The sequence below is a fragment of the Agelaius tricolor genome, unplaced genomic scaffold, assembly GCF_023055355.1.
Source record: "Agelaius tricolor isolate 1412-34295 unplaced genomic scaffold, bAgeTri1.0.p SCAF_10, whole genome shotgun sequence".
Lineage (NCBI taxonomy): Eukaryota > Metazoa > Chordata > Aves > Passeriformes > Icteridae > Agelaius > Agelaius tricolor.
Genome location: NW_027269270.1, coordinates 17,118,708 through 17,132,730, shown reverse-complemented (window position 1 = coordinate 17,132,730; position 14,023 = coordinate 17,118,708). Strand labels below are relative to the sequence as shown.

Genomic DNA, 14,023 nt, shown 5'->3' with positions numbered 1-14,023 from the left:
TCTAGTTTAAGATAAAACCGGCACTTTTTCCAGCTGCCTGTCTTTGCTGAGTTGTGCAAACCTCATTATAAGGTTTTTTTCCATGATAATTTATTTAAAATTGGTATGGAAGACTCTGACTACTCTTACTGTAGTTTGAGTGGGCCTAGTTCAGTGTGGAATACATTTGGGTAGTTAAGTAACATTGCAATTAAGTGAACTATGATGGTATCATAATTAGGACATACATTTTCACACACTTCCTCTAGAAATCTAGAGCAGGAAGCCAAATCAAAGTGAACAATGAAAACAAATGAAGCATGGAGACATACAGACTCAGGCAATCCCTGCTTTCTACTCTCCTTCTGAACTGTCCTCACAGGGCAGCTCTGCTTCAGCTCAGCACAAAGCAATAACCATCCCAAGGCTTGTAAACTTTTCTTTCAGCTAGAGCTATTTGTCCATGTATCTTCCCATGGCATGTCTTTCCAAGTGACAAAACTTGCTTGTCTGCCAAGATAAAACATTTGGAGGGCTGTGAAGTGATGTAACCTGGGTACACCTCTGTATTGCTGTATTTTCAGTGCTAGTACACAGAGCTGTTAGTGACTTGGATTCAGGGCATGTTGTGTGGGGATTGGGTGAAGCCAGACTGATCTCTTCAGACTAACACAACCCCACAGAGCAGTCAGGACTGATGTGACTGGCCTGGCATAGGTTTTGTAATGAAGACTGCTGTTCTGTTAGTGTGATTTTTAGGTGAAATTATTAGAAAAGCTGGCAAAGCTAGTAGCACAAGAAGCTAGAAGGGAGCACAAAGCTGCTGGGACCAGCAGGTAGAAGACATGTTAGAAGAATGGCAGCTCATTGCCATGACTTGCACTGCCACTTCCCCTGTGCCCATGGTCCTTCATCTTCCCCAGAAGGGCACAGAGCAGTCACACAACACTCGGGCAGTCCTTGGCCATGCTGCTTGGCACATCATTAGCAGTCTAATGACATTGACCTATGGAAATGGGACTGGCACCAATGCTTTTACAAGTACCAACCATAGCCATCTCTTCTGCTTAGGAGCAGTTCAGATTTGGGTAACAAGAAGTCTCAGTGCATCGTGTTATTGGCACCTGTACTACCCAGTTCATTAAAGGGACTGGCCCAGAGTCTTATCACAGCTGCCTATGTGCGAGCCTGATGCTACTCCAGAAATACAGTAGACTAAATGAGATTTTTTTTTTAAATGGCTGATTACTTTCAAATCTTCAGCAAATCTTTAAAATCAAGAGGTTTTTCTGCAGCTTCTCTTCTTTTAGTGGACAAACTCCTCCAGGTGGCCAGCAATATGGCTCAAGGTCTTGAACTAGCAATGTGTAGGCTATCAGTTTTCTTTTTTCCTTTTTGGAATGGTAACATAAGTTCAGTAAATTTTGCAGAATCCATGTATCTGGTTTTGTTTAGTTAGTACTAACTCTTGTTAGTAATTAAAAAGTTCCCAGGCCGGGCTTTTGAGGAAACATTCTTAGTTTCAGCCCTTTACCTTCTTTTAGGACAGCCAGGTTTTAACACTATCTTGGAATAAGTTCCTTCAAGATATGGGACCACGGTTTTTTAAGTTCTACTCGGCTCCATTTTGTGGAGGGCAGGAAAGAAAAACACCGTGGTAATATCTCCCTTCAAAGCACAATATTCAGGCATTCTTGTTCCATAGTCATATCTTGGCTACAGCTACAGTTTGAATTCAATTAAAAGCTTTAAATTGGTCATCCTTCCAAATATTTCCAAACTGTCATTCACTTTCACCTAGAGATCTATTGTCCTAACATAATTTCCGTCTGAGACAGAAGTCAATTACACTAACTGTGCAGCAGGAATTAACCTCTTCTGCATCATCAGATTATTACTGTTGCTAGGTTCATTTTGCAAAGATCTTTCCTTTATTTGTACATAAGTAAAGATAAGCACCAGCGCTTGTGATTCTCAGTACTGACTGGGAAATAATTACCTTATTGGAATGAGAACAGACATGTATATTGAATGTACTTCTAAAACTGATTAGAATATTGAAATAGGCTGCAAAAAGACAGGTCACCTTCAGCTATGGGATAATGACACTGATTCTCTGATCAAAAATAGCTTTGCCATAAACACAATTATTAACAAAGTAAATGGTTATCTGTGTGTTGACAGATAGTAAAACAATATCTAAAGAACTTTTAATCAAAGTTGATACTTCTGAGGTCATTCTGAGGATGTGCCCTTATACCTCCATTTAAAACTCACTTGTGCACGTCCATTGAGAAAATGGAGTGATCTGGAGGATTTGAGAGGCGTATGTGTACGTGCAGGAGCCAGCTCAAGTGTAAGTGAGAATGTGGTGAAAGACAAGCTCCCAGGGGAAATTCTAGGAGTTCTCGGAGTTCTAGGTCAGCTGGAAGAGAGACGAAATATGATTGTGAGGACAAGGCACAGAAGTTGGAAGGAAGAAGGATAGGCAATTTTTTGGTACTGGATAAAAGCACTCTTGATGATCTGAGTGAATAAATGTTTTCTTATGCTCAGAAAATCTTATTTTTATGTGAGGAAAACTTCATTAGGGATGTGGAACTCATGGTCTGCTTTCCCTCTGAACTGAAATTCCAGCAAAGCCCTGGATTTTGACAGGTCATGTCAGAGAAGAATCCTGAGACAAAATGAGGGAAGAGCTGGGACCAGGCAGATCTGGCAGTGGTGCTAGAACTCACACTTTTTTCCAGACAATTTGAAGGAGAGACTGTACTCTCTCCCCCAGAAGCAACCACAAGAACTGAATTGGAATAATAATACAGCCACTTAGGAAATTGTCTCATCAATAAAACAAAAACATTCACTGGCAGCTTTACCTGCATGGCTTGTCAGCCATCCTACCAAAGCATTTCCTGAAACTTCCCTGAAATGTCCTAGATGGAAATTATCTCCATATACAGAAGTTGTTTGCTTCCTTTAAATTGATGCGGCGTTTTCCACAGCATTATGTTTGACTTATGATTTTATTCAGCACAGAAATGAGGAGCTGTGCAATTAATTTTTCAGGAAGGGCAAATAGAGCCAGTGGGGTAAAAAGAGCAAGTTAGCATAAAACATAAAAGTGGGATGATAGAACTCTGAACTATGTGCAGAGGTCTGAGTCTCAGTATTCAATAGCCTGATGGAAAGTGTGATGATACAGTGAAGAAAACAGAAGGCATCTAAAATAAACTGAGGCAGGGCAGAAAAACAATGATGTTACAGGAGCTACTACTTCAAGTAATTTTGTGTGTGCCAGGACCACCATCCATACAGTCCTGTGGCAATAGCTATAGTAAAGCCTGCTGTAAAGTTTAGTCAAATCAATTGTAGTTTTCCTCTTGCAGCATATCTCTAGCAACACATGGCAATGATTTAAGGAATCAGAGGTAAAAATCTACGTAAAACGAAAGAGGTTTTTTTTAGTCAGGAATGCAAAGCTACAGTCCTAACCTCAATCTTGTTGCTGATGAGTCGTGTGCCTTTAGATGTGTTTGGTGTACTCGCGTCCAGAGTAAAGTCACTGCATGTTTGAGAGCCCTTCACCCGGGACAGTCCCGTTCCCGGTTAAACACCTCAGCAGAGAGGGCGGGGAGCAGCGCTCCGGGCAGGAGCCACTCTAAGGGACCGGTCTGCGGAAACCGACCCCGGCCCACCTGGCTACGCAGAATTCATAGAGGGCTCTTCACTGCTGCCACCTGCCCACTCCTGCCGGGCGACAGCCTTTCAGGCTCGCCGGGACCCCGGCTGGGCGGCGAAAGGCCGGGCGGGTGACAGGGCGCGGAGCCGCCAGGCCGGCGGGCCCCGGGCCAGCGCTGAGGCGGAGGCTGCCCCGGTGGGTGCAGCGCTGCTGCTCGGGGCCCCGGCCGCGGGAGTGCCCCTGGGACGGGGTCCCTCTCGCTCGGGCCGCGTCACTCCGGCCTCGGGCTCCGGTGCTGTCTTTAGGCAGGGGAAAGGGGCGGGGGAAGGCGGCTCCGGACCGCCCGGCCGGGGCCCCGAGCAGCGGCGGGAGCCAATGGGTGCCGGCGCGGCCGTGTGACAGGCGGGGCGGCCGCTGCCCCCGCCGGGCGGGGAACCTGCACGGCGGCGCTTGGCAGCATCATCCGCGGCTGCGGGGCTGACACACGCCTCCATCCTCCTCTCTCCCGGCAGCCGCTCACACGCGCCTCGCCGCGGGCGGAGCGGAGCGAGGGGCGCCGCGGCAGACAAAGCAAAGATGGCAGGGATCCTCGCCTGGTTCTGGAACGAGCGGTTCTGGCTGCCGCACAACGTCACCTGGGCGGACCTGCAGAGCACGGAGGAAGCCGCCTTCCCGCAGGCGGAGGACCTCTACCTCGCCTTCCCCCTGGCCTTCTGTATCTTCATGATCCGGCTGCTCTTCGAAAGGTAACGCCGAGCCCCTCGCGTCGCCCCGGGCTTGGTGGGTTGGGCGGGCCCAAGGGCAGCCGCGGAGCTTTGTCAGACCGGCATCTTCCCCGCCGCCGCTGCACTGCCGGCCTTACCGGGCCCTTGCGTTATCCCTGCCCCCTCGGTCGGTCACGTAGCGGGCCCGATGCAGGAAGGTGGAGGGGTTCGAGAGGCAGCCGGCGCGCCGCTCCCGCTGCCTGCAGCGCGGCCCGGCGCGGGCGCTAGGAGGCGAGGTCTGCCCGGGAATGGGCGCAGCCCTCCCGCCACCTGCGCCGGCCGCGGCGGGCGGGGGAGACGGGCCCTCCGGCACCTGTGCGGATCGGGGCGCCTGCCCGCGACCCACGGGCTGCGGCGGGGTCCTGTCCGCCCCCATCACGGAAGCTCCGCCAGAAGAGTGGCGGCCGGCCGCGGTGGGAAGCGGTCCCGGCAGGAGAGTTTGCCCGCGCCCCCGCCGCAGGGCCGCTCTCCGCAGCGGAGCCCGCGCTGGGTCCGGGAGCGGCCGGGAGCTGAGGCCGGCGGCTGTTCCGCTGTCCGGCTGTTCAGCGTGGGGCCTCGGGCGGGAAGGGGCAGTTCTTGGTGAGCTGAGCAGAGCTGTGCGTGGCCAGTGCAGATGGTGTCGGTGAGCGATGCCGAGTGTTGGAGCACTCCTGGGGCTGTCGGAATGTGGAAGCTCAGTGATGAAACGCGCCAGGCGCTGTTCATCTCTGAACCAAACTCACCGTTCATCGAGGCTGCTGAACTCATAAACCACGTTTCACAAATACATAAATACGTATATATGTATATTTAAACATAAGGCGTCCGACTAACGATCGGTCGGCAGGGACGGTGTTTTCTGTGCGTGCTCCCGAGCGGGTGCTGAGCAGGGGCCGCCTGGCACGGGGGGCAGCTGAAGCCAGGTGGGTGCTCGCTTGCGCTCGCTGCTGCGCCGCCTGACAAAGGTGCTGCTCCCTCAGCCGCTGAGAACAAAAGAGCGATTCCTTATGCCAACACCTACGTGTTTTCAGTGTTGTTTTCTTAGGCATGCTGTTAGGGTAGTCAAAGAAGATAAAGAAAGACCGGTAGTTACTACATGCCAGAGAAGGGCTGTAAAGATACTTTAAAAATGATAAAAGAGCTTATCTGCCAGGTACTACTTCAAATTTCCTAAGCATTCTCTCTCCCTGGTTAGAACTTGCCTGTATTCCTAGCTTGGTTGAGAGAACCATATTTGTTTTGAAAAATAAGCTGTCACAGGCTGTTGTTATCTTCTGTGTTGCTTTACAGATTTACTGAACAGCAAAAATTGTCATCTGCCTGAAAACCTGAGGTTGTGAAAAGTTAATCGAAGCAATTGAGTTAAATACTGCAGTATAGTTACAAGTGGAGTAATGAGTGCAATTACAAGTATTTAGATTATGTCAAATAATTAATCTTTTTTTGCAATCTGTATGGTGTGTACTTCTGAGTGTTGAAAGCGGGTGCATGATATTGCATCTCTTGTCATCTGAACTGCAATAAGCATCACAGCAGGACTGCGTTTGATGGATGAACAGCTAGTCAGAGATACAGTTTCAGCCTCAAGTTTAACTCACGTTTCTGCTAATCTTGAGGTGGCTTGATTGTAGAAGCTACTCTGATTATGTAGTAGTTTGTATCCACTTACTCTGGTTAATGTTTAATTTTGCAAAGCGTTATATTTTTAAGTGTTTATTATACATATAGATGAGAATACCAGTATTTTTTAAATTCTCTTGTATTCATTAGGCAGATTTTGAAATTTATATCTAGAAATGTGTTCTGCTAACCTGATTGTAGGTGAGAGACCTCCAAAGATGTTTTATTAACAGTTACTTGGGTATGTGTTTTTTCCTTTTAAAGGTAAAATCAATTTCATAACTCCCCTGTGAGAATAGGATCAGGCTGTTTTGTGTGGGATTAATCCACATGGCATGGTACAACAGTGATTTTTCATGTAGAACATTTTATTACAGCAGGCTGGGCAAAAGCAACGGAGCCTGTTTCCACTGATGAAAGCAGGGGGATTGTGTATGACTTTGAACGATCAAGCTTTATTATTGCTCTTTGTTAATTGGTTTTTTCAGATTTCTGTGCTTTGGTTGTTGGGAGCTACAGAAATCCTTCATGCACATCGTCAATTAAAGATCTGAAATTATGCATGATTTAGAAGGGGGAAGAGAGGAATATCTTTAAAACTGATTTTTTTTTTTCTTCTCTATATTAAAACATGGGGTTTTTTTAAACTCAAGTTGTGGATGACTGATGTATGTGCTGCATCCTGCAACATACTCTTACAGATGTTTAGCAGCTATGGTGATAGCAGCTAAAGAAGAAATAAAATTAGATTCTGTGACACATTTTAGGAACTTGCAGATTTATTTTAGATCTATGACTGTACTGTAATATTTGTAACATCAATGTATTGTCTATTTTGTTTTGTAAGATACCCTAGCTCCAATACAGGTGCTCTTGTAATTCTGTACACTGGTAGGTAAGCAAGGTGTTAAGAATCTGATGATGCGTTTTATATCCATTATTTTCAGACTGCTTCATAGCAGCTGACTGCTATGCTGCTGTAGTAGTATGGTTTATTCCTCTGCTTCATAGAAAGGGTTACTAACTTCATGGATCCTCACAATTGTAACAAATACAGTTTGGGGGAGGTGGACTTTACACGTCTTTGCTTACAAAGTTCTTGACATGTTTGGGGGATGCAACTTGCAATGCTGAAAGTTGATATTATGTTTATATTCTATATACATATGTATTTGTGTGTACATATTTGCAGGTGGTATTGAAATGATAGAACTTGGAAATTTTGTACATATACATGCATTAATTACAGAGTTAATCCTAGGAAGATTGTTGTTGTTGTTGTTTGTTACTGGTTTGGTGAATCAGCTAACCAAGCCAAGAAAATAAGCTAGACACTACTTTTTTTTTTTTTTTTTTTCTCCTTTCAAATGGGTTACTTTTTTATTGATTTCCTTGTCCTGCTATCCCTGACCAGCCCTCTTGAATGAATGGAAAAGAATGATTAGAACATTAATGGTATGCTCAGTCACCTCAGCAAGTGGGTCTGATGATGATGAGTGCTCCCAAAATAAGCTTTGGTCTGAGGTACAACCTCATAGCCATGAGATTTAGTGGTTGTATCTGCTGAGGTTATTGTAGTTATGGTGAGGTGTTAAAATACCTTAAAAGCCTTTTTTCCCTTCCTTCTAGTCCATCTTTCTTTAAACACAAAGTACATTTTAGAAAATTACAATAACTAAGCACAAAGATAGTGTTACCTAGTAGTTTGGAAGATGGCAGAAGTTTAGCAATGCAGTGAGTAATGTGGAACATATTTCCCCTGAGTGTGTGTCCATTTTGTGTGCCTTACTATGTTTTTTAAAGGCATGTAACAATTAAGGATACCCCCTGTACTATACAATGCCTTAAGGTAATGTAAGTCTCAATAGTAAGTCTCTGTCTCCCTGGATCCTTTCCAGTTCTGCTGTGGCAAAGACAGCTTAAAGCTGAATTGAAACTGGTCTTACTAAGAGCAGGGTGTTGTAGTTTTGATTGGCCTAAAAAAGATAAATAAACACCTGTTGTTCTGGGTAAATATAATTTTTCTTCTTTTGTTTATGGGATACCATGGCTCTTCTCCCTCTGTGCTAGACCTCACTGCTCAGAAGCAGCATCCTTTCCTAAACTCCTAAGCATTTCCTCTGTGAGGATTGTGTGCTTATACAGAAACTGTATTCTCTCAGCAGTCAGTGTGCTTGATGGACACAAAGCAAGAGGGTAACACTTCTGTTTTAGAGACTTCTCTCAGAAGAGAAATTGACTGAATTCTCCAAAAGGATTCCTGGCAAAACAGATTTCTGATGCGGTCCAGCAATCTTCTGAGTCAAGCAGCCTGATAGTACTGCTTTCTTTACACTTGGCTCACCTATTGAAGTTACTCATACTTCATCTTTGCACTGTAGTTGCACTTTATTTTATTTCCCTCATCTTGTAAGCAGCAGTTTAGGCTCAGATCTAATGAAGTCACTCAATGAACCAGCAAACCGCTTATACTGCTTATATTGTAATCCAGCCTTGATGGGGAGCAGTTCTCAAAGGTGATGCTGATATCCTGCAGTTGATGGAATGGCTCATAAGGTCAGAGATAGCTTGATTATATATAGCAACAGCCCTCCAGCTGCACTGACTTGAGCTGAGCCAGCCACATCAATTACTACTACTCCAATCAAGATACTGTAGACACTGAGCATATGGAAATTCATGGCTTTTATTCGAAACTGCTTTTGTAATGATAATTCAGTCTCAGAGGTAACCTCAGCTGATTTTCATTTAGTATGACACAGTAGAATACCTAGTGAGTCTGGGTGACATGATACAATGACTGTATGAGCATGTATATATATTTTTTTCCTACCTTTAAAAATTCATTCAGATGACAATACATACAGTCTTATGAGTGTTTCTGGTGTTTAGTGTATATGTACAAATTTTATTTTTTTACTCCATAGGACACCTAGTATCAGTGTTTTTTTACAATAAAAGAGGCTAGACAGGATACAAATTTTGGAAGTGACTGTATTAACTTCCTGTACTTCCAGCGGCCCAGAACCTCATCTGGAGTGGTTGGGTGGGGCACTGATGGCTCTTTCTGTCAAAACCTTTTTCCAGGCTGTAATATTTATAGATTTTTTGCTTACTTCCCTGTGTGTTAGGCAACATCTGATCATTCAGGTGTAATTCATTTGTATGTAATTGGGTGCATGTGTTCTGACAAAAACTTTCTCAGTTCTTTCTTTACCTTTTTTTTATAATTTCTTTTTTTTCATGAGATGACATATAGGGCTTTTTCTTTTTACTTGATTGCTATTTACTAAATGTTTAATTCTGTTGAAATTGAATAGGATATTGAAATTGCTAACTTGTATGAAAAGACAGACCCTGTAAATAAAATAACTAAAAAGCTATTTCTTTTCAAGTTTAAATCAATTTCATTTTAAAAAGTAACAATAGATCCTTACCAGTAAATAGCTTTAAAATGCATTTATAGCTTGCTGATTGTACTATTCATTTCTATGTGTTTAAGTTACTAATTTTCTGTCATTTATCTTTTTCTTTATATAACCAGTTTTTGTTTCCTAGGGTTTCAGGGTTGGGCTTCAGCCACTAATACTTGCAGACGAACACTTCCCAACAAAAGGATTGTTTTACCTGGAGAGCTGCTGTCTGTCTTGGCCTCTTACCAGCTCAGACCAGTGCAGTGCATGCTCATGCACACCGGTGCTACCAGTGCTGGCTGGTACACATCTCTGCTGTGTAATGTGGTTGTGTGCTCACACAGAGGCTTGGAGTGTTCCTTTAAAAGAAGGTGGAGTGGATAAAATGCACACTATTTCAATGTCCTTCATATAAGACCATTTACAGATGTGCGTTAGTGTCGGTCTTAAAATTAGGAGTTAAATGGGAAACGCGTGCTGAGCTACAGAAGAGAATGCCATTAAAAGTGATTCCTAAAATATCCACGTGAGAGAAGTGTGACAGCTAAGCCACAGCTCTGCCAATGGAAAGGTTTCAGTGACAGGTCACTAGTGGGTGCTGGGAGCCTATTAGTGAGGCAGAGCCACAGTTAGTGGGGTTTTGTCTGAGTGCAGGTTCCAGTTACTGGTAGCAACTCCAGTTTGGTTCCAGCCTGGATTCCTGCAATCGCGCAATTGGATCCAAATTACCTGTGTTATGTCTCTTTCTGCTGCCCTACTTCTGCCCCTGTCACTGATTAATAGGTGTTTGCCAAGGATTTATTTTTGGAAAAAGAATAGCTTCTGGTATGCTGCCCCTTTCTAAGCATCTGCAGACCAGTGTCTTATTAGTCCATATGAAATATTTAGTAAATTAACATTTGGGATATTCTGTTCCCTTAAATCTATCTCTGTTCCTGTCAACAGGGTTGATGCCTGAGCTGAACAGCGTTTATTTGACTGTATTTTGGGGGAAGGTCTGTTCTTTTTTCTCAAGTTGTTAAATATCCCATGCCTGCCCTAGGCTGACAGTTTATCAGCATGTGGTGTTTCTGTGCCTGTCTCAAGAGGGTCTTGGAGTTTTGAGAAGAAAGTTAAAATTACAGCATAAAACTATATAACTTTTGTAAGTGATGTAACCTTATATAATATCCAGCTGTATGCTTAAGACTGTGGTTGACACCTGATGGACAGTGAGATGCATATGATGTGTATCAACAGTTCCTTGGAGTTGTTGATCTAACACCTGGATTGCCCAGTGAGTGACTTCCTTCACTCACTGGGCACTTACAGATTTTGTGAGACAGCCAAGGGAAAGGAAGGGTCTCTGACCATGAAACACGTGAATCTCTGATTATTTGGAACAGGAGGAATCACTAATGTCTTGCTTTAAGGCGAGCAAAGTTTCTGACAGTTAGATGGGCTGAGAACTTCTGTCCTCTGGGAGGAAATGTTTTTAGCACATAGTCCTTACAGAAGACCAACTCTACACCCTATGGTGTCCATCAGTTTCTGGTGATGCCTTTCTGGTTATTCTGAACTGGTCAAACTGCAGCCAGGGTGAGAGAACTGGAGTATTTAGCACAGTCAGTTGAAATCTTAGAGATGGTTTTCAGGTGGAACTGTAACACAAAGTTGTGACTTCTGCACATAAAATAGAGAGTAAACTGTACTTTTTTTTCCCCTATGTAGTTAATACCTCTCTTCATAGCAAATTCTGCTGTTGTTAAGCTTTAATGTTTCTGAGCAATTGTATAGCCTCATGTAACTATTATTGATGTAGCACAATCAAATTTTAACTCTCAAGGTAATTGTACAATTAGTAAGAAAATTTAAGAATTGTAAAGGAGCGTAACATCCCGTTAACCATGTCATGTATATTGGCTATTAATCCAAGTTATGTTTTGCACAGGGAGGAATGAAATGCTAAGGGTCTCCAGACTACCTTGTATTAATGAAATAACTTTCAGGTTCACTAACCTAAAACTCATTTTAATATTATAAATGATGCACATTAGTTTGGTCTGAAGTGATGAAAAGCCTTCTCTGTGCTCACAGGTCACACTAGGATAGTTAAAGCAAAATAGCTAAATCACTTGTATTTTTTTGCAGTGCAAGTGCAGTAGAAGCTTCCTTTTAATAATATCTTCACTGTATTGGTTTCTCCTGTATGGATGAGGGCAATAGCCTATAGTACTATATTAAAAGAAATAAATCTAGCTGACATAGTGAATAGTCGTGCACAAACAGAGGTCAGAGTTTGGAATGTGTTCATTGCCATCAAATCTTACGTTCTTGAGGCTATTTGAGTATTTGTGCTCTCAGTAGTGTTTATCATTTGCAAAAGCTAGTAGTTCTATTTTTACCAGTAGTGAAATAACATAACATGTGGTGTCATCAAATCTACTCACTGCCCATTTGCCATCCTCTGAGGTAAACTTAGTATTTTTTAGCTCTGCAAGCAGAAAGAGAAAAAGACTTAATTTTGATTTAATAAAAATGATGCTGAAATCCTCACTTCAGCATTGGGATCTCTTCAGTCCCTTTTCACCTCTGTTCCTGACTGATTTCAGTTTTATATGACATTGAGGAAGTTCAGATACCTGAACTTTAATTGGGACTGCTGTTTACCATGTCTGTGGGACTCCTGTCTTTTCACTGAGAAGACAGTGGAAGTGAAGACTACTCTCAGTTCATACTTTCCTAAGGTTTTTGACAGAACTTTAAACTATGAAAACTGCTTTTGTACCGATACTGTCTACCTTGAAATGGTACAAACGAGCTAAACTGCCTAGACTAATGAGAGATGCTTTCCTTCAGTGGCAGGGAATTGCTTATTTGGAAATAAGACTGTGCTCTATAGCTCAAAGTAAAGAGCTTACTCAAAAGCAGTCCCTGATCACAGAAGTAATGTGAAAGGAAGATCAGAGTGGTGTGTTGTGATATCCCTTGTGCTTGCTCTTCCTCCTGTCTGTTGTGACTGTGTGATGTATGTATTGCTGAGACACAGTTGCCTCCATAGTTATAGACTGCTTGGTGTGCTTTTTTTAAGGGCACTGCTCAAACAAGGTGTGTGCTTAAGGTGCACAGAAATTAGCCTTGATATGGCAACTGCTGAAACACTGTAAGTGGGCAGTGTAAATGTGCAATGCTAGTGTAAACCAGTGGGCATTACAGTGTGACAAAACAGACAAAATTAAATCTACATGAAATGAAAGTGAGCTCAGAAATTTTTGGAGTGGTGGGTGAACTCAGGTAGCACTTCTCAACCAGGAGGAGACCTGTGCAGCTGGGGAGCTGGAGGGCTCCAGTCTCTCATCAGCTGACTATCAGGGCTACAGCTCTCCTGAGCTCTGCTATAGCAGATGAGACCAGTGCTTTGTCAGGACCAGAATCCCCCTTACAACTTGTAAGACCAGTTGTTTCTGTTGAAAACAAAGTTCTAGGAAATGAGTGGGTCATGAATATGTGCTTGATGACAAGCTTTTCTGCATTTATCCATTAGCTTTTCTCAAAGATTTTCTGCATTTGTCCATTACCTTTTTCCACTTCAATACTTGTGGTTGTCCAAAGCATGCTGCTAGCTGATGTGATCAGGTCCAGTTGGGTATAATTAATTCCTGTTATGGGCATCATATTGGAAAGAAACTGTTGAGAAAAAGAAATGCAGATGGTTAGACCACAAGCAGAAACGTGTTGTGTATGTATTGAAGCAATAATTGAGTGGTTGATTCTTATCTGTCAATTTTTCCCACACAGTGGTATGAGAGGAGGGTGAGAACTGATATGATAAGAGAGTAGCCTGAAAATATTTCAGTAGTTCCGGCACCAAACATTTCCCAGTGTTACAACACTTGTACTAAATTAACAGTGATTGCATTGTTATGATGATGACAAATTGAACTGTGGATGGAGTCCTGGGAGTGCTGGTGGACACAGATTCTTCTTAGTGGTGTACAGTGAAAGGACAAGAGGCAATAAGTAATCAATATGCAGGAAATTCTGTTTAAACAAACTTTTTCTTGGGATGGTGGTGAAACACTGTGACAGGTTACCCAGGGAGGCTGTGGAGTCTCCAGTTGTGGAGGTACTTGGAGAACATGGACATAGTCCTGCTCTGATCCAGCAGACTTGGTGATCTCCAGAGGTCTCTTCCAACCTTGGTGATTGTGTGAAATCACAAACCTCACAGAATGGCAGAGGTGCAGGCCTCCAGGGCACTCCTGAGACCTGTGTCTGGATGAAGTTTGTAAACTGTGTTGGAAAACTGAATAGGAGAGGATTAAGTTGAAGTTTACTGGAAGCTTACAGAAGAAAATCAGGGCAGAGCACGTAACATTTGATTGAATGGACATCTGGAGTTCCCATTTTCTGTAGGATGGATCTTTTGATTTTTATGGTAGTCTGGTGTGTGAGCAGACGGGATGTAAATTGATAAATAGATGTGGACCTCCTCTACCTAAGACAGGAATTAACTTATGGGTACCCAGAATGAAGTCTGAGTTGCTTTGAAATAAACACATTCTGTTCCCCTTCAAGGAGGAATGCTTTGAGTCTCCTACAGCACAAAA

The 14,023-nt window shown here is 43.3% G+C and overlaps 1 protein-coding gene across 1 annotated transcript in view; it reads left to right on the top strand.

Annotated features, from left to right (window-relative positions):
* Positions 1-4,062: 4,062 nt before the first annotated feature.
* CERS6 (ceramide synthase 6) overlaps positions 4,063-14,023 on the top strand; it is a 97,772-nt gene continuing 87,811 nt past the window's right edge. Inside the window, exon 1 of the mRNA XM_071434972.1 lies at positions 4,063-4,404. Coding sequence (XP_071291073.1) covers positions 4,235-4,404 — 170 coding nt within the window. The 5' untranslated portion in view covers positions 4,063-4,234. The remainder of the gene's footprint in view (positions 4,405-14,023) is intronic.